Source organism: Eschscholzia californica, unplaced genomic scaffold (assembly GCF_041429995.1).
Source record: "Eschscholzia californica isolate CP2 unplaced genomic scaffold, dmEscCali1.0.p SCAF_5, whole genome shotgun sequence".
Taxonomy (NCBI): domain Eukaryota; kingdom Viridiplantae; phylum Streptophyta; class Magnoliopsida; order Ranunculales; family Papaveraceae; genus Eschscholzia; species Eschscholzia californica.
In genome coordinates, this window is record NW_028238472.1 from 34,986,800 (window position 1) to 35,010,381 (window position 23,582).

General features: G+C 37.1%; 2 protein-coding genes and 1 pseudogene across 2 annotated transcripts; 2 read left to right on the forward strand and 1 right to left on the reverse strand.

Annotated features, from left to right (window-relative positions):
• Positions 1-225: 225 nt before the first annotated feature.
• On the forward strand, positions 226-2,970 carry LOC147538817 (outer envelope pore protein 21B, chloroplastic-like). Its single transcript, XM_086643433.1, has 5 exons — positions 226-541; positions 686-760; positions 853-1,005; positions 1,917-2,015; positions 2,737-2,970. The coding sequence occupies exons 1-5, from the start codon at positions 449-451 to the stop codon at positions 2,818-2,820; spliced, it is 504 nt and encodes a 167-aa protein (XP_086499559.1). The 5' UTR covers positions 226-448; the 3' UTR covers positions 2,821-2,970.
• A 6,028-nt stretch (positions 2,971-8,998) lies between these two features.
• LOC147538818 (uncharacterized) lies at positions 8,999-9,751 on the reverse strand. Its single transcript, XM_086643016.1, has one exon. The coding sequence runs from the start codon at positions 9,749-9,751 to the stop codon at positions 8,999-9,001; it is 753 nt and encodes a 250-aa protein (XP_086499142.1).
• A 5,606-nt stretch (positions 9,752-15,357) lies between these two features.
• LOC147538819 (kiwellin-1 pseudogene) lies at positions 15,358-16,160 on the forward strand (annotated as a pseudogene).
• The last annotated feature ends 7,422 nt before the right edge of the window (positions 16,161-23,582 follow it).

A 23,582-nucleotide genomic window follows, 5' to 3' on the forward strand; every position in this document is an offset into this window, starting at 1 on the left:
AGCGCAGCCTTGAAGGGTTCCCGTAGTACAGTCGGCGTAGAAAAGTCAGCATGTGAAAGTTCGCCTAATACTAAAATTAGGTTCTCTTTCCACTTTGATTTCGACTATTGCTACTTCCTCGACTCGACCCCGAGATCCCGAATTCTTAACAGACAGTACGAGGGTCTTAGAATCTATACCCTTAGATTGAGATATAGTGACATCCTAAATTAGTGACATGGTGTGCAAAATTTGTTTTGTCTACTCATTTAGAACAATTTTTTGTGAGATCTAAGTAGTATTCTTGTTCCATTAAAAAAATCCATTTTGTAGAGATTTTGATGGTTAAACATTTTGAATTTCTAATTGTAAAGTGTGTGGGAAATAAAGGCGCGCGGGTAATTTTCTTTCTTCACGGTCTTTTTTTTTAGGGTTTTTAGTTTTCTGAGCTACCGAACTAGAAGAAGAAATGGAGACATCTCTCAGATATGGTGGGGATTCCAAATCTCTCAGACTCCACGCCAAACAGAAGTTCCCCATTGACACCGATACCTATTTACAGGTACATCTATTCTCCCTTCTCTCTCTCTCTCTATTAACCTCAATCAAATTACTTTCTCTCTCTAAAATTTGGGATCTTTCTCTCTTTTGGGGAGGCTTCAATATCGTAGTAGTAGCATTTCTTAAGTTCTCCTCTCAATTTTAGGTTAATGGGGAGCTAGATACAAGAATTGGAGCTCCAAGTTATTGTAGTGGAAGAATTAGGCGTTTTTATCCTGAGGTTTGAGCTTACACTTTGCCCCAAACCCTAAAGGCCATTCTTTTGTATATATTGATTCTAACTAAAACAGTGTAAAAACTAATTTTTAATAGCTATCAGCAAGCGTTGGAGTGGGAATTCAGTATGATGAAAATGAAAGCTTTAGATATAATGTAAGAGGAAAGAAGGAGTTTCCAATTGCTAGCAATGGTTTAGTTAGTTTTGTCGTCAAGGGGAGATGTGACACTGATAAAGAATTCAAAGAGGTTGGTACTTTTTATCTTTGTTTGCTTGCAAGAAATGGAATTTTAGTTGGTTTAATGTTTGGAGAAACTTTGGCCAAAGAGAAAGTTTGATCTTCTTTCATCAAAAACCTATTATATGCTTGATGTATGAGACCAAGACTTGTTAATTAGAGTTAACTCTTATCATGATAATGGTTCAAATTTGAATAAAAAATCGTATATTCAAAATGAGCATTTGAACATTTATGTGTAGGGCGAGGGAAGATGCTAGGGTTTGTTGAAAGGAAAATGAGGTTGCTTATACCTTGTCATAGTATTTATACAATTATACTACACTTGAACTTAGGTAACAAGACATTATACGAATTCACATCTTCTTTCTATTTGGCTGTAAACCTACTAATATAATAGAGATGTCGTGCATAATACACTAGTGAGTTGTTTCTTCAAATACTTAATTAGGCCTGAAACTTTGCATTCTTAGAGAGCGTCTTCCCTTGAAAGTTGATTGAAGCAATGCGTTTGCCCTTCCTGCAACTGAACATATATATATATATATATATATATATATATATATATATATCTACGTTAGCATGTTTTCGAAATCCTGGGTAGGGTATACTTTTAACCAGTTCCTCAAGTGAGCTTTGCAAGTACATATGGGAATGCTCCAAGAATCCCCCATTAACTAGTCACGTGCTATATCAGAACAAAATAACTCATTATGACTATGTAAATCCATAATGGGTTCTCTTGCTTGTGCTGTTAAGTTTTTCTGTTCTTGGACCGAGTAGGTTAGAAATCCCATAAAGTCATTGTGGTTTTTTCTATTTTAAACTACTCTTTGTACTCTACTTCGTTGCTAGTTCGAGTTTCGTAACTATATATGACTTACAAAGAGGGTATTTGTTGTGTTCTGATACATCTAACAGAAGAAGGGAAGAGGGGCTGCTGAACTGTGTTGGGCTTTATCAGATTCCGCGAAGACACAACTTGTGAGATTCAAAATAGGTTATGAGATCCTTGAAAAGGTATATCTCTTTCTTTTTCACTTAAATTAGCAAGTGTATGGATTTAGATACACAGCTCCAATCTTTCATAGCTTCTCATTTATTGCCCACTTGTTATTATCATTTTGACGAATTCCTTGCTCACTTCTTGCTATGATCTTAATGGCCTTTTACTTCAATATGTCAATACTGCTCCGCTAGTTCATCCAACCTACATATTTGATTTCACACATACAAGATTTATATGTTTTTCCTTGTGGATATCCCTACATAATAACTCAATATCCGCACACTATAGAGGCATTAATGAATGAATAGTTTCTTCTTAACTCCTTTTTTGGTGAATTTCGTTTGTATGAGAAGTAACAGTACCACTTAATATTGAATTTTTAAATAAATTGCTCTTAATCAATTCGAAAGATGCTCTCATTCTTGAATGGTTTGATGCAAGTGCAATTGGAAAAGGTAGTTCCAAATCTCGTGACTTCAAACCTCGCTGTAAGTGCATCACAATTACTGTTGAGGTTCGAGAGTATCTCTAGCAAAGTGAAATTCTATATAGTAATTCTGACAGAAGCTAAAAAAGGAAAACCTAGTTAACTGTCAAGAGGCAACTAACTGATATTAAAACTTAATTATTCTTGAACAGCCTTAGTTCAATTTTACTGTGTTGGTTGTTTAATTTTGACACATTTTTGTTCCTGTACAGTTTAAAATTGAGACTTCACTGTGGTATTTTCAGGTGCCTTACTTTCAGATAAGAGAAAACTATTGGACTCTCAACGCAAACATGGACGGTAAATGGAATGTTAGATTCAACCTCTGAAATGGGTAGGTTTGGAAGTGTTATTGTTGTTTAGTTTAGATGTGTTGATTGAACGATACTGAGGTTCTAACTTATGATTGCTGTAACATCGGTTTCACTGCTTATTTTGAATGAGGTTGGTTAGAGTACTACCATCAAATTGGACACCTATATATTGCTTAGACCTTCCTTTTTTGACACTGAAATTTAGAAGGTATGTCTAGTTCTAAATCGGTCTAGTTCTAAATCGAGATCTTTAGTGACGCAGGTAGATTTTGGCTAGATCTACAAGAATCTTAATCGAATCGGAAACTATATAATTTAGTACTACAGCTTATTAGACATTCGTATTATTTAATAAATAAATTTTATACTGTGTCAGATCATTTCTTATATTTAGATTTTAGAACATAATCGAATAGAAATTGTGTAGGGTCAGGAAAAAGTGAACTTTTTCTTTTTGAAATGTTGGCATACTTTAAGGAAGTATACCTCCGTGTCCGGCAAGGGCGGAGTTAGGATTTTAAATTAGCCCTAACTAGCCTAAAATTATTACGTGAAAATTTCGTTAGAAGAAATAAGATCTAAGAGGGTGTCTGCTTTTTTGCACTTGCAAAAGTCATCTATTACTGCAGGCTAACAACTTGGGTGTTTGTTTTCTCTCTTACTAAGTGAAGTGTCCGGACCGTCCTGCCCTCTAGAATATTCTAGAGTCCTCCACCTAGGAAGGAAAGGGTCACATGGACACATATTTTAGGCAAATTTGTGCCAAAATTTTGCCCCGTGACGTGTTGCCCTACTATGAGGGCAAGCAAAGCAGGTTTTATCTCCCCGACTGTGATCTGAACTTCTCAGTAAACAATCACAACTCGCCCCTTATATTTTATGCAGAATTAATGAAATCCCCGACTTTTGATAATGCGTTTACTGAAACCCCCGATTTTTATTAGTAATTATTGAAACCCCCGACTTTTCTAACAGACTTGCTCCCTTATTAAACCCCCCACTTTTACTAATTGAGATTACTGAAACCCCAGACTTCTGAAATGAATGGACAATATCAAAATGGAGGGCCAAGATGACATAAAAATGTAGTTATGTTTTCTAGTATTTGTAATTTCATTTTATGTTTTTAGTAGTTGTAGTTCTTATGTGTATGTGTGTTCTAATTAAAAAAGAAGATATTTCATAACCAAGCTTTACATACCATTCCGACCATTAAAGTAACATCCCGTTTCATTAAAAACTAACATCCGTTTCACAAAAACTAAACATCCATCCGACAAAAAACTAACACCCATTCAAAAAAAAAAACTACCATCAATTCCACAAAAACTAAAAGTTAAATGTAAAGTTGTTGAACCCTCCATCTTCTATTATGGTATGTTTAACAGACCGTTTAGCTCCATGGCCGGACGCTTTTGCCTTACCTTTATCCTTGTCAGCTGTTTTGGGCAATGATGTGCTACTTGGTGCTCGTGATACTGCTGCTGGTCGTAATGATGCTAATTCATTAAGAGAACGTGGTTGTGCTGTGGCTCTAGGACTGACTACCTGTTTCCTGTGATTGTAAAGTATGATGTGCTGATGGAGTTAGAGTTGCAGACTCTCCAACTTGTGAAGAATTCCATACTACGGCAGTTGTACTCTTTTTTGAGTTACTTCCAACAACACCCCCTTTACAACTCCTGACATTATGACCAGTCTCCTAGCATCTTGAACACTTTCTAAGTTTGCTTGTTGACGTTCGATTAGGTTCTTCGGCAGACTTATATCTATTCATCTTTGGTCTAACTGGCCGCCTCTTCAATGGAGGTGCATAGACTGTCTCATTGGTAGGCTACATGTTCAAAACAGGATAGAATAAGAAACTAAAAACCCTAACCTCTTTATAAAGGAAGAAAATCTAGTGGCACAACGTAATAAACATCACAATATAAGACATTCATTCACACAAAAGGGTCCCGACATAAAACAAAAGTCATTGAAAACAACAAATTAAATATTAAAAAACACATTAAAAATTAAACCATACCTTTACCTACTCATTAGAATCACCAATTGGATGTACACTTCCTTCATATGAATCTTTGTATGCCCCACATCTATATAGAGCACTACATATGCTACATAAATGATAATGAGATATAAATAAGTATAAAAGATAAACATAAGTATAAATAAGTAAGTAAGAATCCATACTTTTCATATACTGCACCACCCAGATCCATTGCAGCACATACACCATGAACACAAACAAACTTTCTTAGTTGCCACTGACCACAAGTGCAAGTCATGTCGACTACATTGACTGTCCAACACTTCTCAGAGTTAGTCAATTTAACTTCCGACTCATTCAAGTTAGCCCAATCAACAGTGTACAGGCCAGCTGAAGATTCCATTAACTCCACTTCTTTTTGCATCATCGGGACCAACAAATTATCTCTCAAATACTTACTCTTTTCTTTCCTATTTGTATGCTTAACCTTAAGCATTTGGTTATGTTTGATGAATAACATACATATTGGTTTGTTCCTCAAAAGTTTCACCTAATTATTAAAAGACTCGCTCATACCATTTGTTGTATGCTCAGACTCAGAATCTTTGTCATAAAATGCTCGAGCCCATGTATACTTCGATTCCTTCATTAAATAGTCATATGCTTTTTCGTTCAATTCTCGAATCTTGGTAATGTACTTTTCGAAGTTTACCCATTTGTGAGCTACTCCTGCCCTCCACATAAGGCTCTACACGGAAGAATCCTTAAAATACTTCCTAAAATTTGCAAACAAGTGTCGTAAGCAAAATCTTGAACAAGCCTCAGGAAACACTTTCCTCCAAAGTTTCTCTACTGCTATTACAAGACCTTTTCCTCTATCACTCATAAATGTAATTGATGCAGGCGCATACGGGACGGGCTCGCAAACCGGCGCGCCCGCAGCCTAGTCGGTCGTTCTAGAAATTTAGGAGAGCCCTAATTTAGAAGGATTCATAATGAATCTAGGTTTAGGAAGTTTTAGTATTTCTATTATTTTGGAAAGTCCAGTTTGTGTTTATCTAGGAAAGTTTAGTAGTCTATAAAAGGAGGTCTAGTCTTTGTTTATGAATATATTGAAGAGAAAAACTCCATTGAAGTTAATCAAAGTTTACAGTTTATTCAGTTATTTTGATCGTTCTTTGTATTAGTTTAGTTTATTCTTAAATTCCGCTGCATTCTACATCATGTAGTATTCAGAGCCACCAAAGTTTTGGGCTAATGATTCTGGAAATTTTTTTCCAGACCAGTTAATCCATCAGCCAATCATGTACTGGCCTAAGGAGTATTCTAATAGTCAACAAGAGTATATTCAATCAGATTATACTCACGAAGGAATAACGAATCAATGCTTTTGCGCATCATGTTTGTATGCGAATAGATATTCGTACGATTATCATTGGAATCCGGGAGAGACCGTACGAGAAAACTCATCACAACTTCCATCTTTTTATTATCCGACCACGACCGCACTACCGCCACCAGTGTCTTATACAACATCAAATCCATCTTATTACAATTCACCACCACCACCACCACCACCTCCGTACCCTTATTATACACCACCGCCGTATTCATCACCTCTCATACAACCGTATTCACTGCCACCACCAATACAATCATCTTCTCTTCCTTATCCACCACAACCGACTTCTGCTGAAACGGTTCAATCGCTACTGTCCGATTCAGCTAAGATTCAACACATGTGTGACGACCTCAGAACAATAATACGTGAACCATCTTCTTCGCCTATTTTATCGTGCGATCGGGAAAAAGAAATAGAAAAAGAAGATTGCGAAGAAGATGAAGTTGCAGAAGAAGAAGATGACTCTTCCTTGGAAGTAGAAGAAGAGAAAGTCGAAGATAACATAAGCAAAGATAAGGTTGGTTCTGATTCAAGCCCTACTAAAGAACAATCACCTCCGTCTTCCTTCGAACCGTCAACCAAAAACCTAGCAATGACAAATATTGAACTTATTAATAAAAAACTCCAATATTTTGATCCACTAATCTATGATGAAGATGATAAAAGAAATCTCGATATTTTCCGAACCGCAATTCTCCATCCCAATGGTCATCTCAATGGAACCACTTTTTCGACTACAATGTCAAAACTCAAACATTACAAACCTCTTCATGGGATTCCTTCTTTTCTAGAAGAATTCAAATCTCTTCCTGATCTCCACATTGAACGATGTTTGACTCGGGTTATTAATTTATATGGTCGCACTGGAATTGGCGACAACTCTATCACGGCTTTTCAGCAAGTGGAACATATAGGTATTTCTCTATCAACTAAAACCCTAAATTCTCTTATTTTAGCTGGTGTTCTTGCAAACAAATATGATGAGGTAAATAGGGTTTTTCATGAATCCCCCAAAGTTTATAATCGTAAGCCAAATCTTGATACTTATGATTCTGTTGTTGTGGGTCTTTATAAATCTGGTTCTCCTAGTTCTGGTTATTCACTTTTATCTGACATGGAGAAAGATAAGTATAAACCAGATACTGCTACTTTTCGAACTATACTTCGTCAATTTTTGAAGGAAGGTAAGTTAGTTGATGTTGAGACAATGTATTCTTCTTCTTATTGTTATGGTATGGATGTTTCATACGACGGAAGAGCTATAACGATTGACGGAGAACGACGAGTTCTCTTGTCTGGTTTCATTCATTATCCCCGCAGCACACCCGAGATGGGGCCTGATTTGATAAAGAAAGCGAAAGAAGGTGGACTTGATACTATTGAGACTTATGTCTTTTGGAACTCTCATGAACCACAACGTCGCCACTATGATTTTTCAGATAATTTGGATCTTCTAAGATTTCTTAAAACGGTGCAAGACACAGGATTGTACGCTATACTTCGTATCAGACCTTCTGTCCGTGCTGAATGGAATTATGGAGGGTTACCAGTGTGGCTACACAATATGGACGGTGTTAAAATCAAGACTGATAATAATGTTTTCAAGAATGAGATGGCAAATTTCACAACTCTGATAGTAGATATGATGAGAAAAGAAAAGCTATTTGCATCACCAGGTGGTCCTATCATTATTGCTCAGATTGAGAATGAATATGGTAATGTCAAATCAATATACGGTGACGCAGGTAACGCATACATCAACTGGTGTGCCAAATTGGCTGAATCATTACAGATTGGTGTCCCTCATCTTATGTTGTTGTTCTCTGGAAGTAATGACACAACAGTTAGAGTTTGGGATCTTGTCGGAAAGAAAAGTGTGGTTGTGCTAGAAAAGTATTTCTCGGCCGTAACTTCATTGGTTGTATCTGAGAATGAGTGGACCTTGGTCAACGCTAGAACAGACAAGGTAGTGAACTTATGGGACCTGCCTAACTCAACTTCAAGGCTACTGTACCAACATACAAGACGGTTGAAACTGTTGGTGTTATTTATCCGGGAACTAGTTTTGCTGCTTTGTTGGGATTAAACGAAAAGAGTAATGTGAAGAAAAAGAAATGTATCTCGCCACTAGTTTACTTTCTTACTTCTGGTGAACGCGGGCTCGCGATGGATTGGAAGTTGAATTTGAAGGTTCGAATTTTCATGGAGGAATATGTGGTGTTCGAAATCATCTTCATCCCACTAAAAGATGATGGTCGTTGTCACAATTTGTTGGATGTTTCTTCCCTACAGTTGATTTTAAGAATCTTGTCGTATCAAGGGGTCCGAATAATAGTGGGTTCGTTAGTCCATCAGTGTCTTCTTCGAATTTTCGGCTACTTTCGTGAAAAATGGGAATTAAGGATCGGTATAGCGAAAGTTATCGTCTGCGGGTGCATCCTATTGTTTTCTTCATCGAAACGGTTCGGGACGAACCTTCTGGGGAACGGGGAGCTGATGCATGCGCATACGGGACGGACCCGCAAACCGGCGCGCCCGCGGCCTAGTCGGCCGTTCTAGAAGTTTAGGAGAGTCCTAATTTAGAAGGATTCATAATGAATCTAGGTTTAGGAAGTTTTAGTATTTCTATTATTTTGGAAAGTCCAGTTTGTGTTTATCTAGGAAAGTTTAGTAGTCTATAAAAGGAGGTCTAGTCTTTGTTTATGAATATATTGAAGAGAAAAACTCCATTGAAGTTAATCAAAGTTTACAGTTTATTCAGTTATTTTGATCGTTCTTCGTAAAAGTTTAGTTTATTTTTAAATTCCGCTGCGTTCTACATCAGTAATCTTCTTGCCCTTGAACATCAAATGCGACTTCAGTATTTCAAGAAAAATGGTCCAGTTGCCTTCATTCTCTGCATCAGAAACCATAATTGCCAACGGGTACAAACCCCCCATTGCATCTAATGCGGTGGCTGCCAACAAAGTCCCACCATACTTACCTTTCAGAAAACGTCCGTCTAGACCTATTATAAGTCTACAAGAGTTCCTAAATCTATGGAGTGAAAATTGGTATGACACGCAACAATACCTGAACTGCCTAGTTACCATATCTATACCATATTGTGCAACACTACCAGGATTTGTTTCTGGTATTTTTTCACACAACAACGGTACAAAAGTAAATGACTCTTCAAAACTTCCGTATAATCTATCTTTAAGAAGACACCAAGCTCTATAACCTTTTATGTAATCAATTTTGACTTTGTAATGCCTCCATACATATTTTTGGACATTTTCTGAATTAAACCCAGACGGGTTCTCCCTTGCATGTTTCTCTACGACATCTGCACAAAATAAATAAGAGGCACTACTATTCTTCTTACCAACCCTTTTTCCGCTTGTATGCACATCATATACCCTTCTAACTTTCATTGTTTTTGTACCACGAACTGGAGACGCATACATATGACATGGACAACGATTTACACCATTAACTTCATGATTAGGTTTGGGTTTTCCGATACAAACCCACATTATCCTATCACTTTCATTCCTTGGAAGTCTCATTTCAAATTTATTCAAGATAGCATATTTTTTTAGCTATCTTTCTAAATATGCCAATAGATGAGAAAACCATACTTTTTTTGAATGCAAGGGGAACTTTACTTTCATCGGTGAATTCCATTTCGAAGTCTTCCAACACCGTTGTGTCCTGGACAAACAAAGTGACCAAACTCTTCATCTTCTTGTGCTTGATCAAAATGCGGTGGAGGTTGTTGGGTAGGAGGATTCTCATTCTCCATAGCCTCTTTAGACTCAATCAGGTTCTGGTTTATCTCCTTCATCCACATCAAGTTCTGGTTCATCTTCTTCATCCACATCAGGTTCTGGTTCATCTTCCTCATCCACATCAGGTTCTGGTTCATATTCCTCACCCAAAAATCCATTGTGCTTCCAAAATCTATCTTCATCTTCCTCATCTAGACAAATATCATCTAATCTCATTACATTGCCAGTTGTCGGATCTATTTGAGCTTAAAAAAAATACCGAAATAGGATCAGAAGAATCATCTACAATACAATCATCGATTGTTAACGGAGTGTCGCTGAAAGCAGTAGTACCACCTATTACAAGACAAAGACAATCATTTTCAAACAATCTCATAAAACGAAACTATAATGAAACTGGAGAAGAGGAACAAAATTGATTACTTGGTGGTGGTGGAGGTGTTTCAGCCATTCAATTACGAGTACGCCTACCCCCAATTGGGTTCCTGTTAGACAAGTATGTTAATAAACATCATCTCACATGAATAAATTTACATCACAAATCAAAAAAGAAACTTACATTTTGCTTATCGAACTCATAATGTCGTCGCGAAGCTATGTCTGAAATTTTATCAAGAAAATCAAATAAATTTCATACAAATTAAGCCAATTCCATACAAATCATGCCAATTTCATACAAATCAAGTCAATTTCAGGAATCAAATTTTGCTTATCGAGCTCATAATGTCGTCGCGAAGCTATGTCTGAAATTCTATCAAGAACATTAAGTAAATTTCATACAAATTGAACCAATTTCATACTAATCGAACCAATTTCATACAAATCAAGCTAATTTCGGGAATCAAATTTTGCTTATCGAGCTCATAATGTCGTCGCGAAGCTACGTCTGAAATTTTATCAAGAAAATCAAGCCAATTCATACAAATCAAGCCAATTTCATACAAATCAAGTCAATTTCAAAAATCAAATTTTGCTTATCGAGCTCATAATGTCGTCGCGAAGCTATGTCTGAAATTCTATCAAGAAAATCAAGTAAATTTCATACAAATCAAGACAATTTCATACATATCAAGACAATTTCGGGAATCAAATTTTGCTTACCGAGCTCATAATGTCTGAAATTCTATCAAGAAAATCAAGTAAATTTCATATAAATCAAGCCAATTTCGAGAATCAAATTTTGCTTATCGAGCTCATAATGTCGTCGGGAAGCTATGTCTGAAATTCTATCAAGAAAATCAAGTAAATTTCATACAAATCAAGCCAATTTCGAGAAAAATCAAGCCAATTTCGGAATCAAATTTTGATTGATTAAAAACTACTTTGTTCTTCCTGATTATTGTTATAATCAGTAAAGAGAGAAAAAAAAACCATAGTTCGAATGGAAAGGGGGAAACCAATTTCGAAAAACCCTAGTTATGAGTATCATATACCTAGTTCAATTTCAAATGGAGAGAGAGGTAGTTCGAATGGAGAGAGAGGTAGTTCGAATGGAGAGAGAGAGAGAGAGAGGGAGAATACCTGGTTTGTTGATTGAGTTTCGTTAGAGAGTTTGATAAGGCTGGTTTCATGTAGTTTTCATGGCGCCTTCGTAGAGAGAGAAAAATTGATTGGTACTGGTAAGTGTCACGGGTAAGGGAGAAGAAGGATTGTTGATATAAGCACCCCCAGTATTGTGTTTAAGGCGTCTGCGTTGTCTGATCTCTCAATAGGTCCGGTTTTAGTAAATGGCTTTTTGGTCATTTCTCTCCATCTAACGTCGTCACACCGTTGAATCTAACGGAAGTGGGGGGAAAGTCGGGGGTTTCAGTAATTACTAAGAAAAGTCGGGGGTTTCAGTAAACGCATTATTTATGAAAAGTCGGGGATTTCAGTAATTCTTCCTAGCGAAAAACATTTTGTCTTTAGCAATTAAAGTTCGCGATATAATTTGCTAGATAATACCAACAAAACGGATTTTAGTGTTGTTTAGAAATTTAATAAAAAAAGGTTGTACTTGGCAAATAACTTTGTTGAGTAATTATGCAGATTCTTTTAGCCGTTGTCATATTAAAATATTTGAGGATTAAACTTGATAATTATTCATTTTTATAGCACTTAAAATGGCGGGAACTTCGGAAAATAAGAAAACTTTCCAAAGTAGAAAATTTAATGGGGAATGTAAATTGTGATCAACTTTTGGGTGTAAAATTTTAAAGGAAAACAAAATAGTTATTCTTCAGCTTCATCTCCTACCACCACCATTACCAAATCCAACCGCCACCAATTCATACTGGTTTACTCCCCTTTGCGGGAAAACCGGCTTGGTTAGGGGAAATCTCAACAAACAGCTACAAAGCGAATAAGAAGAGAAAGAAATAAGAAAGAGAAGAAAGAGAAGAAAGAGAGAGGAAAGAGAAGAAAGAGAGGGAGAAGAAGAGAGAGGAATAGTGATGGTGATGGCGGTCGAAGGTGGTGGACAGGGACGGAACTATGTTGGGGCAAGGAGGGGCCTCAACATAGTTAAGTCAATATGGGGAGACCAATTTATCAATGTGGGGTAATATTAGTAGGGCTGGGAAAACGGTCCGAAATCCCGCGGTCCGGCCCGTTCGGCCCGAACCGTGAGTGACCGCTGACCGAAAGCAACCCGAGCCGGGCTAACCTGGCCCGATAGATCGGGCTAATAGGGTCGGGACTCGGACAGGTTCTCAATTCCGAGTCCCGGCCCGTAAAGCCCGTCCGAAGCCCGTCCCGATAGGTTGCCCGTATGTATAGCCCGATAGGTTGCCCGTTTGTAGAGCCCGAAGAGTAGCCCGTCGATCAGCCCGAAGGATCCGCGTGTTTTTGTTGAATTCAACGGCTGAGATTACATAATATCACAGCCGTTGGATTAAATCCGACCAGCCTATATATACCCCTCTTTTCTCAGGGTAAAAACCCTAGCTCTCACTCGAAACCGCGGCTGTCTCTCTCTCTCCGCCGCTCTCTTTCTCTCTCTCCGCCTCTCTCTCCACGAATCCAACTCTTTCTCTCGGTCCGCCTCTTTATCTCTCCCTGCCTCTATGAATGATCAAACCATGGTAACAGAACTCCACTAAACCATGGTAACAGAACTCCATTAAACCACGGTAAGATGAAAACTGAAGCCCTAGATTTTCTGTTTTCTCGTTATCTCCAGAAACCCTAGATTTCATTTTGAGGCTGATTTTTTTTTTCTTTTCCTGAAGTTTTATGTGGTTTGTGTTGATTTCGATTTGTTAGGTTTAAAAGGAGTGCTTTTATTCAGTTTTTGTGGAACAAAGGGTTTCATCTTGTAGCCGTGAATGGAACCTGAGGAAGGACTTTGAAGGGTATGGGATTTTTCTTGGGAAAGTTGTATCTTATAGTATAGGATTATACAGAGTTGATTATGAGGATGGAGATTCAGAAGATCTGGAGTCCAGTGAAGTCAGTGAGATTTTTGTGGAAGAGAGAAATTTTGATTCTAAGAATTTTGGGGGGGTTAGGGTTTGTATTCTGGAAGTTGTATTAATTAGTTGTATCTTCTTAATCTTTCAAGTAATGAGATGTAAATTTTTTTGATGATGTAAGCTTTAATGGTGATGATGAGTTGAATGTGATGATTGATATGTAACTTAATGAAGAAGAAATGTAACTGTGATATTAGTTGTTTATTTTATTTTTTTGTTAAAAAGTTGTTTATTTCTTAAATTAGAAATGGTGTTAATTATTTTAATAATATAAGATTTAATGATGATGATGATATTTAATATTCGTTTTTTATATTAGAAATATTGGCGGTTTAATTATGTTTTTTTAATAAAATAACCCGAGCCCGTCCGGCCTGAGTCCGTTGGAACCCGCTCGGGCAGCCGGGCTCGGACGGGCTACGGACACTTAGATGGCGTGTCTCGTCCGGCCCGATCCGCCCGACTCCCTACCTCGGGCTCGGCTTATCCGAGCCCGACACTTTGAAGCCCGAGCCCGTCCGAACCCGTCCGATTCCCACCCCTAAATATTAGTACATCATTTCATCATAAGCCCGTTCTTGATTTGAATATACATTTCAAATAGTTAAGTCTTTTATGTATTGCATATAGGTATCGATAAAATTGACGTAGATATCGAACATTTCTTAGTGTATATCAATGGATACATATTCCAGTGCAGATATTCTAGTGGTGTTCGATTTGATAAATTTTGTAACTAATAAAATATTTAGAGTATATCCATAAACTCATATTACGTTAAACTAGTAGCCAACGTTAGATTTAATATAAAAATTCGAGAACATCAGCTATACGAATTAGCTCCTAATTATATGTTTAAACTTATAATTTTGTAATTTTGTCGGTTAGTTGTGTAAAAAGAATTGCTTGTGTAAGGTCTATTGAACACTAATGACTTAATTAATTATTTGAAACTATTACAGTTCTCAGTCGTCTATTGGTTTATTACACTGTAATAATTTCAGTGTGTTTGGTACAATGAGAAGATCATTCTTGTAAAATATTTAATCTTATTTTGTCATTGTATTATTTGGATGAATTAACGTAAGTAGTTTGTAACAATAACTACTTTAGGTAGTCCATGAAAAAATATAAAAATGAAAAATTATTTATATGCATATGTACATTTGGCCTCCTTTGATTCTGATTCCTGATTTCGTCCCTGGTGGTGGATAGAGGAGAATAATTCTAGAAAAATATTTAAGGTTGCTGGGAATGGTCGTTCGTCGATGACCATTGTCGGAGTGTATAAAAAATGGTGGTGGAGTTGTGGAGAATAAAAACAAAAGCAAAAATATTCCATTCAAAATGGTTTGCCTCAAACGTTTAGAAAAAAATTAGTCAACTAAAGTTGAGCAATTTTTAACAAAGTCCATGACTCCAAAATTTGTTCTTATTTTCCCAAAGCGCCTTTAAAATTGATATAAAAACAAAAAACAAGCACTTAAAATTGATGGAAAGCAAATGACATAAGCGATTATCAAACACTTAAGAAATGCTAAAAAAAATCAAACACCCTGTGAATATTGCATTGGAGGTGCTCTTAATTGTGCAAACACCTCAACACAAGGGCAATGGAAATTCTCAAGTTAATACTTTGAGGGAAAGCGAAGGAGGTTTTATCTTCCCGGCTCTTATGTGAACGTCTTAAATAAAGGAGGATATATTTGACAAAAAACCGAGGATAGATATGGACCATATGGTTAAAAGAAAATTGATATTCTATTTGTTTTGCCATTGACGTGGAGCTCAAACAATTACAACCGTTTGATTAATCTGTGAATGAATGACTGAGATAAGAATGTAAGAAATATCTTTAGTAACTCCAAATGTCTAGACAGGCTATATAAACCCCCAGCACTTTGTCTAACATTTTCATACGAAACTAAGTAAGTACTACAAATAGATATAGAGAGAATGAAGAAAAATAGTAGTTGTGTGTTTGTATTAATAATCGCAGTGGTTGTTGTCGCAGTGTTCTCAAGTTGTTTAACAACAATAGAAGCTCAGTTCACTTGTCCTCCTAGCGGGACTCTGATAGGTCGGAGACCACCTCCCGGTAAATGCAACACAGAGAACAACTCAGAGTGTTGTGTAGAAGGCCAACCTTACAAAACACATACGTGTTCTCCTTCTGGAGGTAGAGCCCGTTTAACCTTAAATAGCTTTGAAGAAGGTGGAGATGGTGGTGGAGCTTCAGCATGTGATGGTCAATTCCATTCTGACAACGCTAGGGTGGTTGCATTATCCACTGGGTGGTTTGACAACCGAAGTCGGTGTAACAAGTACATAAGAATAAATGGAAATGGTCAGAGTGTGGTGGCGAAAGTGGTTGATGAATGTGACTCCACGGTGGGTTGTGATGCCGAGCATGACTACCAGCCTCCGTGCCACAGCAACATAGTTGATGCCTCTAAAGCTGTCTGGAGAGCTCTTGGTGTACCTGAGAATGATTGGGGTAATATGGTTGTTAGTTGGTCTGATGCATAGATCATATGCTATATTATGTCCAATATGCCAGCGGCTAGTTTCTAAATACGTTCTTAATTTCCAAATAAATGCACATGCACTTGTTTTATGAAGTACTTACCTCCAAAATCCAAGAGGTATCTGGAGTTGGATACTCTTGGGTTGTTGTTTACCCTCTTGTATTTCACTATGTAATTTGATGGTATAAATAAAGTAAAATTATGTTATTGTGCTCTCAGTTTAGAATTAAATTATCATAGACTTTAGGGGTTGTTACTAAAAGATTTAGGTTTTGGTTGAGGAAAACCATATACCTCCATATTTATTTATAGTAGAAGAGAATTACAATGGATGGAAATAAATAACGTAGATATAGAAATAATCCTAATTCTAATATATTCATATCTTGGAGATATATATGAGAATATTTCCTTTGAACTTATTGGGTAGGAATATTTGACTTGAATACCTCTTTCACCCTTATTAGTTACCTTGAACTCACGTGTTCGAGTCCACCTACGCCGATCTCCTTGCCTGGTTTCTTACAACTTATTTTTGCTTGCCGTATCAACCCAAGCACCAAGTGATCATTCCTCGTGTTGGAAACATCTTTTGCGTTTTTAATGGCATATTGTGTAGTGTGTCTTGTATTTTCTATTCCAACCAAATTATTCCTATTCGTTTATTCTAAACACGGATAGATATACTCTTGATTTTCTCTAGCAAAAGATTTCATTATCACAACATTTATTAATTTTTGTACTTCTTCTAAGTGCACCAGACCCTAAAGGGTTGTGAGTTTTTTGCAAAGGATTTTATTATCACTATAAACTGATAAAATAAAGATAAAAACGATAAACTTGATTACTAAAAAACTTGATTGATAATATTCCAATATGTAAATAATAAGGACAAATTGGACTCGTTTTATAGAGTTTTAGACACTTCTAGATAGACACAACTAGGAAGGAAATAATTACTAAACTTAATTTTTCTTCATTACTACTAATCCTAACTTAGAAACATATAAAATACTCATATTTGGCCGTGAGTCCCGTCACTGCTACGGCTGAGAGACCTATGTGGTTGATGGTCTCCACACTATGGGGGAAGAGATGATATAATATAGTCAGTAGATGGTAGACTACTGTGTGATAATTCGAATAATCTTCTTAGAGAAGTTTCAGAGAGAGAAAGATATAGAGAAAGAGAGTTTAATCAGAGAGTTTTTCATTATATCGAAACGAGAGACCAACTCATATTTATACAAGAATATGAATGAGTTGTTAGAGAGACAAAGTTAGTTTTTTTTTTATGGATGAGACAAAGTTAGTTATAAGTAACTGTCGTAGCTGGACTAACAACTTTAACAACCTTTTGAAAACCCTCTATTATTCTAGTTTCATCCTTTCACTTCTATTTATTTCAAATCCACTGCTTTACACTCCCCCTCAAGCTGCATGCCAGAGACCGACTTCAGATTGGAGAAGGAACAAAGTGCATCAAGGAGAGAAGAAGAGAGTGAACAAAGGATTGGAAAGACCCTTGGTAAACACATCTACTAGTTGAGTAGAGAAAGGAATAAACTCCAATTGAAGAACTCCTAAAGCCACCAATTCTCGTACAAAATGGTGATCAATCAACATGCTTGGTGCGAGCATGGAACACTGGATTCATGGCAAGATGCTTTGCTCCCATATTATCACAATACAGCTAAAAATAGGTAGAGAGAAACCCCCAATCCTTCCAACACATATGAGACTCAAAGTAACTCAGAAGAAGCAATTGCCAATGCTTTGTATTCAGCTTCAGTGCTAGACAGAGCAACTGTAGGTTGCTTCTTAGAAGACTAAGCAATAAGAGTGGAGCCAAGAAACACACAGTAGCCTGAAATGGATCTTCTTGTGTCTGGACACCCAGCCCAATCGGAGTCACTGTAGGCTCCGAGACAAGAGATGTCTCCTGAATTAATTGGAACACCAGATCCTAAAGTGCCTTTTAGATACCTAAGTATTCTCTTAACCAACTGCAAATGAGCCTCAATAGGAGAATGCATAAACTGAGCCACATAATTTACTCCAAAAGCAATATCTGGTCTAGTCATATTGAGATATTGTAAGCCCCCAACTGACTTCTATAAAATGTAGGATCAGGCAAAGGATCCCCTTCTTGAACCGATAACCTTTTACCAAAAGGAATAGGAGTAGAAATTTGCTTGGAGTTCAAAAGATCAGCCTTCTGAAGAAGCTCCAATAATGAAGTGAACCAAGATCCTTCATTGCAAATTCAGTACTCAAAGTGCTAATGAGAGTCTGAATTAGAGAAATATAACAAGGTAATGAGGTATATTTCTGCTGAATAAGTAACAGACCAGATGAAGGAAGAGGAGTCACCTCAATTCCTAAGAAATAATGAAGTGAACCAAGATCCTTCATTGCAAATTAAGTACTCAAAGTGCTAATGAGAGTCTGAATTAGAGAATCAGATGACCTAGTCAATATAATATCATGTACATATAACAAGAAAGCTAGAGTGTCAACCCCTTTGATAAAAACAAACATGGAGTAATCTGTAGAACCCCTTTGAAAACCATGTGTAGAAGAAACTCAGAGAATCTGGTATACCAGGCTCTAGGGGTCTGTTTTGACCCATAGAGAGATTTGTGAAGGTGACACACAAATGAAGAATTGGTTGAATTAATAAACCCAAGGGGTTGCATCATATACACATCCTCGTCAAGCACACCATGAAGGAAAACATTGGAAACATCCAGTTGTTTGATATGCCAACCATTGGTAACAGCTAACCGCTCTGATTGTAGAAGGCTTAACTACTGGACTGAATGTCTCAGAGTAGTCTAATCTATCAAGCTGATGGAACCCCTTGGCCACTAGTCTGAATTTGTGCCTTTATATACTCCAATCTGACTTTAGTTTAGTCTTGTACACCCATTTGCAGATGTTCTGATGTAGTCGCAGCGGAATAATTAAAGAACAATAAAATAAACTAAGAATAATTAAAGAAAACTGTAAGAAACGATAAAATAAACTTAAATTCTTAATAACTTCAATGGTTTTTCTCTTCAATATATGAATAATAACATAGACTAGATCTCCTTTTGTAAGATAATAAACCTTCCTAGATAGACTCAAACTAGGATTCCTAAAATAATAAACTACTCAAACATAGAAACTTTAAAAGTAAAGAAATATCAAATTAAAGTAACTTCTCCTATACTAAATAAACTACTATTATAACCAAATAGGATGTGGGTACGCGTAGACGTGGGCCCACACGTTTATGCGCCTGCATCAGCACCCTGTTCCCCAGAAGGTTCGTCCCGAATCGATTTCGCTGAAGAAAACAAGTTGATGCACCCGCAGACGATGAACTTTGTCATGGCGATCCGTAATTCCCACTTCGAACGAAGTTTGCACTGGAATGGAAGGATACTAATGTGCAAGTAATCGTCAACCTCGTACCCAAACTCATATGCCAATGATTCTCGCAAAATTAACCTTAGTGAATAAATAATGTTCATCTCGCCATCTTCACACGGTAGGCACAACCACTTAATCTTCAAGAAAGTGTGAAGTACTATGAGCAAGTGTGAAGTAAGAGTAATTGTAACAAATTTACAAAATACTTCATCAATAGCCAAAGTATAAGCATAACCATCGTTAACTAAGATATCGATATGGAACCATGTAGTGTAGATATGCCACGCAAAATTGACTTTTCCAAGTTCATCTTCATGTAGTTTATGTACTCTAACGTGATCAATACCTGGAGCCCACTGTTTGTTTTCTTCAATTGATATGTGAAACCTAGATGGAAGTTGTTCAATTGGTATGTGATCTTTGACCATTGAGTATAGGTTCATTGTAAGAATTGGGAAATTGATCCTCTTTTTCTTAATTGTTTGAAGAAAATTTGGTAGGAAGAGATTTGATAGAGAAAGCGGCGATGTGGGACATAATTGATTCGGAAAATTCTGGGTTGTTCTTCTTGTTCCTCTTTTTCTTAATTGTTTTTCTTGTTGTTCTTCTTCTTGGTTGTGATGGGTTTTGATAATTGCTTTTTGTTCTTCTTTTCCTTCACTAAATTCTGGGTTTTGATTACTTGGGTGTGTTGATAACTGAGTTTCAACTTGAGGAGAAGATTCAAAATTTTCTGACAGAAGTGTTGGGGATATGGAAGGTTCAAAATTTTCTGGTAAAAGTGTTGGGGATATGGAATAGTAAGGAGAGGTTTGTTGTGTTGGTGATGGTGTTTGACACCAAAAGATTGGGAGAGAAACATGAACATGTTGGTGATATTGGGGTAGGGTTATTTGGGTGGTGGCTATAGATGGGATTTGAATATTATGTATAGGGAAATTAGGGGTGCCTATAGAATCCAGGTTGTAGCCTACATAACTAGGGTTTGTATATGTGTGGTGGAATGTTTGGTTGGAGAAGGGTTCCTGTAAAGAATGAGGAGAAAGATGATGTGGAGGTGCTTGTAGTTGTTGTGCCTCATTGTAAACTTGTGGGTGGTTATAAGAGTTGAATTGGGAGAATCTGAGTTGGTTATGGGTTGAGTGGCCCAGGGTGGTTAATGGTGTTGTAGGGTATGTGGCAGTGGGTAGTGGGTTTTCGAAACAAGTAGGGTTTGGGGGCTGATGGTCGGGTATGTGATGGTATATTAGCATGGGTTGGCCAATTGTTCTAATGTTTGCGGAAGATTCGAGAAAGAGTGGGTTTGAGAATGGAGGGTAGGGTGCGGTTATGTGGGGGCTAGTAATGTTGTGTGGAGTTCTATTGGTGGTCTGAATCGGTGTAGAAGATGTGGGTGGTATACTGTTGTAGGTAAAGTGGAATGGTGGGAGTGTTGTGGGACATGGGTTGTATATTGTAAAACCAAAGATTGTGTGTAGTTGGATTAGTGGCATAAGTGTTGGAACTTCCTGGGATGTTGAAAGTGTTGGTGGGTACTGTTGGTGGACTAATGGAAGTCGGGTAAGAAGTGGGTTGTTGGGCGGGGGATGGTGGTGGTGTCGGTAGAGATGAGGGTTCGGGGTTGCGGTTTTGGTGGTGGGTTTCGAGTGGAATGGTGCTTGGTGAATAATATTGCCGAGGGGTCTGGAATGGGTATGGTTGGGTTATTTTTGGGTTGGTAGTAGATTGGTGGTTGTTGAAGGAAGTAGTAGATGAAGGAGTGGTGGTAAAAGAGGGAGACTTACATATGCCTTCGAGTTGTTTAGATAACTTCATGATGGAATCATTGACTTGATCGAATTTTTTCATATTTTCCTTCTTGTAATTTTCAAAAGCTTCTTCCAATTTTGTAACCGAGGATAACTTCTTGTTGATGTTGTCCCATTCGGAGGCAAAAGTTGGTGTCTTCTCTTTGATTGTTGGAGTAGGAACGGTAGGATTAACCATTGTGATTGGTTAAAAAAAATGGCTCTGAATACCACTTGATGTAGTCGCAGCGGAATAATTAAAGAACAATAAAATAAACTAAGAATAATTAAAAAAAACTGTAAGAAACGATAAAATAAACTTAAATTCTTAATAACTTCAATGGTTTTTCTCTTCAATATATGAATAATAACATAGACTAGCTCTCCTTTTATAAGATAATAAACCTTCCTAGATAGACTCAAACTAGGATTCCTAAAATAATAAACTACTCAAACATAGAAACTTTAAAAATAAAGAAATATCAAATTGAAGTAACTTCTCCTATACTAAATAAACTACTATTATAACCAAATAGGATGTGGGCACGCGTGGACGTGGGCCCACACGTTTATGCGCCTGCATCATGTTCACTGATGGAGTAGAAGGTACCAGAGTCCATGTCTTATTATTTTGTAATGCATCATATTCATCTTTCATTGCTTGACATCAAGCAGGACTCTTAGAGGCTTGTTTGTAGGTGGTAGTTTCAGGAGGAATCTCTAGAACACCTACATAAACCTGGGGTAGAGGATGGGATACAGAAAAATGAGAAACAAAGTCTGACAAGTTCTTTAGCTTGTGAACTCCCACTTTTGACCTTACAGTCATGGGTTGAGCAGGCTGAGTTTCTGATTCAGCTATAGAAAGAGGCATAGATACCTCAGAAACTGAACCAATTCTAGAGGAATTACTTGACTCTCCATGAGATGATATGGAATTATGAAATAGGGAGAGAGAAGGAAGTATAGGTACCTCAGGAATAACAGCTTCACAAACAAAACTGATAATTGGTAAAATCACCTTATCAGAAGCTGAAGTAGAAGAAGGTTGAACTGAAGTTGGGTTCTCAGCAAAAGGAAAACACCCTTCATCAAACACCACATGTCTTGAGAATTAGACTCCCCCACTACTCATATCGAGACATTTATACCCCTTATAAGTGGGGCTATAACCCAAAAACACACATCTGATTGACTTTGGGCTCAATTTATCTTCTCTGATTGCTGCTAAGTGTGGATAGCAAGCTGAACCAGATACCTTCATCATAGAATAGTCAGGAGCATGACCAAATAAAACTTCATATGGGGATTTTCCATCAAACACTTTAGTAGGTAATCTGTTTATAATATAAGAAGCACCATCAAAAGAGTCAAACCGATACTCCATAGGCAGAGAAGACTGAAAAGCCAAAGTATCCCATTTATGTAATCTGCCTGTTCTTCCTCTCAGCTCTTCCATTTTGCTGAGGGGTATAAGGATAAGAACATCTCAAGGAAATACAGTTACTATCCAAAAAATTCTTAAATTCACCTTTGGATAGTTCAAGAGCTCCATCTGTCTGAAAGACCTTGATAGAAGTAGACAGAAGATTCTCAAAAGTAGCTTTAAATTGCTTAAAGCATGAGAGGCCGTCTGATCTGAGTTTCATCGGATAAATCCAAAAATATATGTTATAATCATCAACAAATAGTATATAGTACCTAGCTCCTGATATAGATGTGATAGGGGTTGGTCCCCAGATGTCACAGTGAATCATATGAAGGGGATCGGGGGTAATGATCGATGAAAGCTCAAAGGGTTGAGACTTGCTCTTGCCTAATTGACATGGTTCACAGACCCCTAATAACTCAAATTAGTCAATATGAATCTTAGCTGAATGATGAAGAGTTTCTATAGCCCCTCTAGCAGTGTGACCAAGTCTTTGATGCCACAAAATCGCTGAACCATTAACATATGAGACATAAGCCTCTTGTTGTGATAATATGGTTTCAAATTCCATTGGATATAGACCATTCAACATTGGTCATGTTGTCAATATATCTTGAGTAGCTAGACCCTTCACATCATAACCCCATGGAAAGAATTCTACTGAACATTTGTTATCTCTAATAAACTTTGAAACAGAAAGCAAGTTCTTCCTTAGGTCAGGAACTAACAAAACGTTTTCCAGACAGAATTTATGAGATTTGGTTTGCATTTGAGCATCACCTGAGCTAATAATAGGAATAGATTTACCACTTCCTACTAATACTGATTTTGAACCAAGATAAGGTTTAGAAGTTGTTAGTACCTTAACATTGTTGGTCATATGGCTTGATGCTTCAGTGTCAGCAAGTTAAGTATCTCTTGATGTACACATAGTACTTTTTGTAGCAACATTACACTCTTCTAGTATAACATAATTGCGTTCTTCATGCTTCG

Excerpts from the sequence above, each read along its gene's own strand:
- LOC147538817 (XM_086643433.1), top strand. The coding sequence starts at position 449 with ATGGAGACATCTCTCAGATATGGTGGGGATTCCAAATCTCTCAGACTC. Across the intron at positions 761-852 it reads TTAGGCGTTTTTATCCTGAG|CTATCAGCAAGCGTTGGAGT; the intron begins GTTTGAGCTTAC and ends AATTTTTAATAG. Across the intron at positions 1,006-1,916 it reads CTGATAAAGAATTCAAAGAG|AAGAAGGGAAGAGGGGCTGC; the intron begins GTTGGTACTTTT and ends TACATCTAACAG.
- LOC147538818 (XM_086643016.1), bottom strand. The coding sequence starts at position 9,751 with ATGAGACTTCCAAGGAATGAAAGTGATAGGATAATGTGGGTTTGTATC.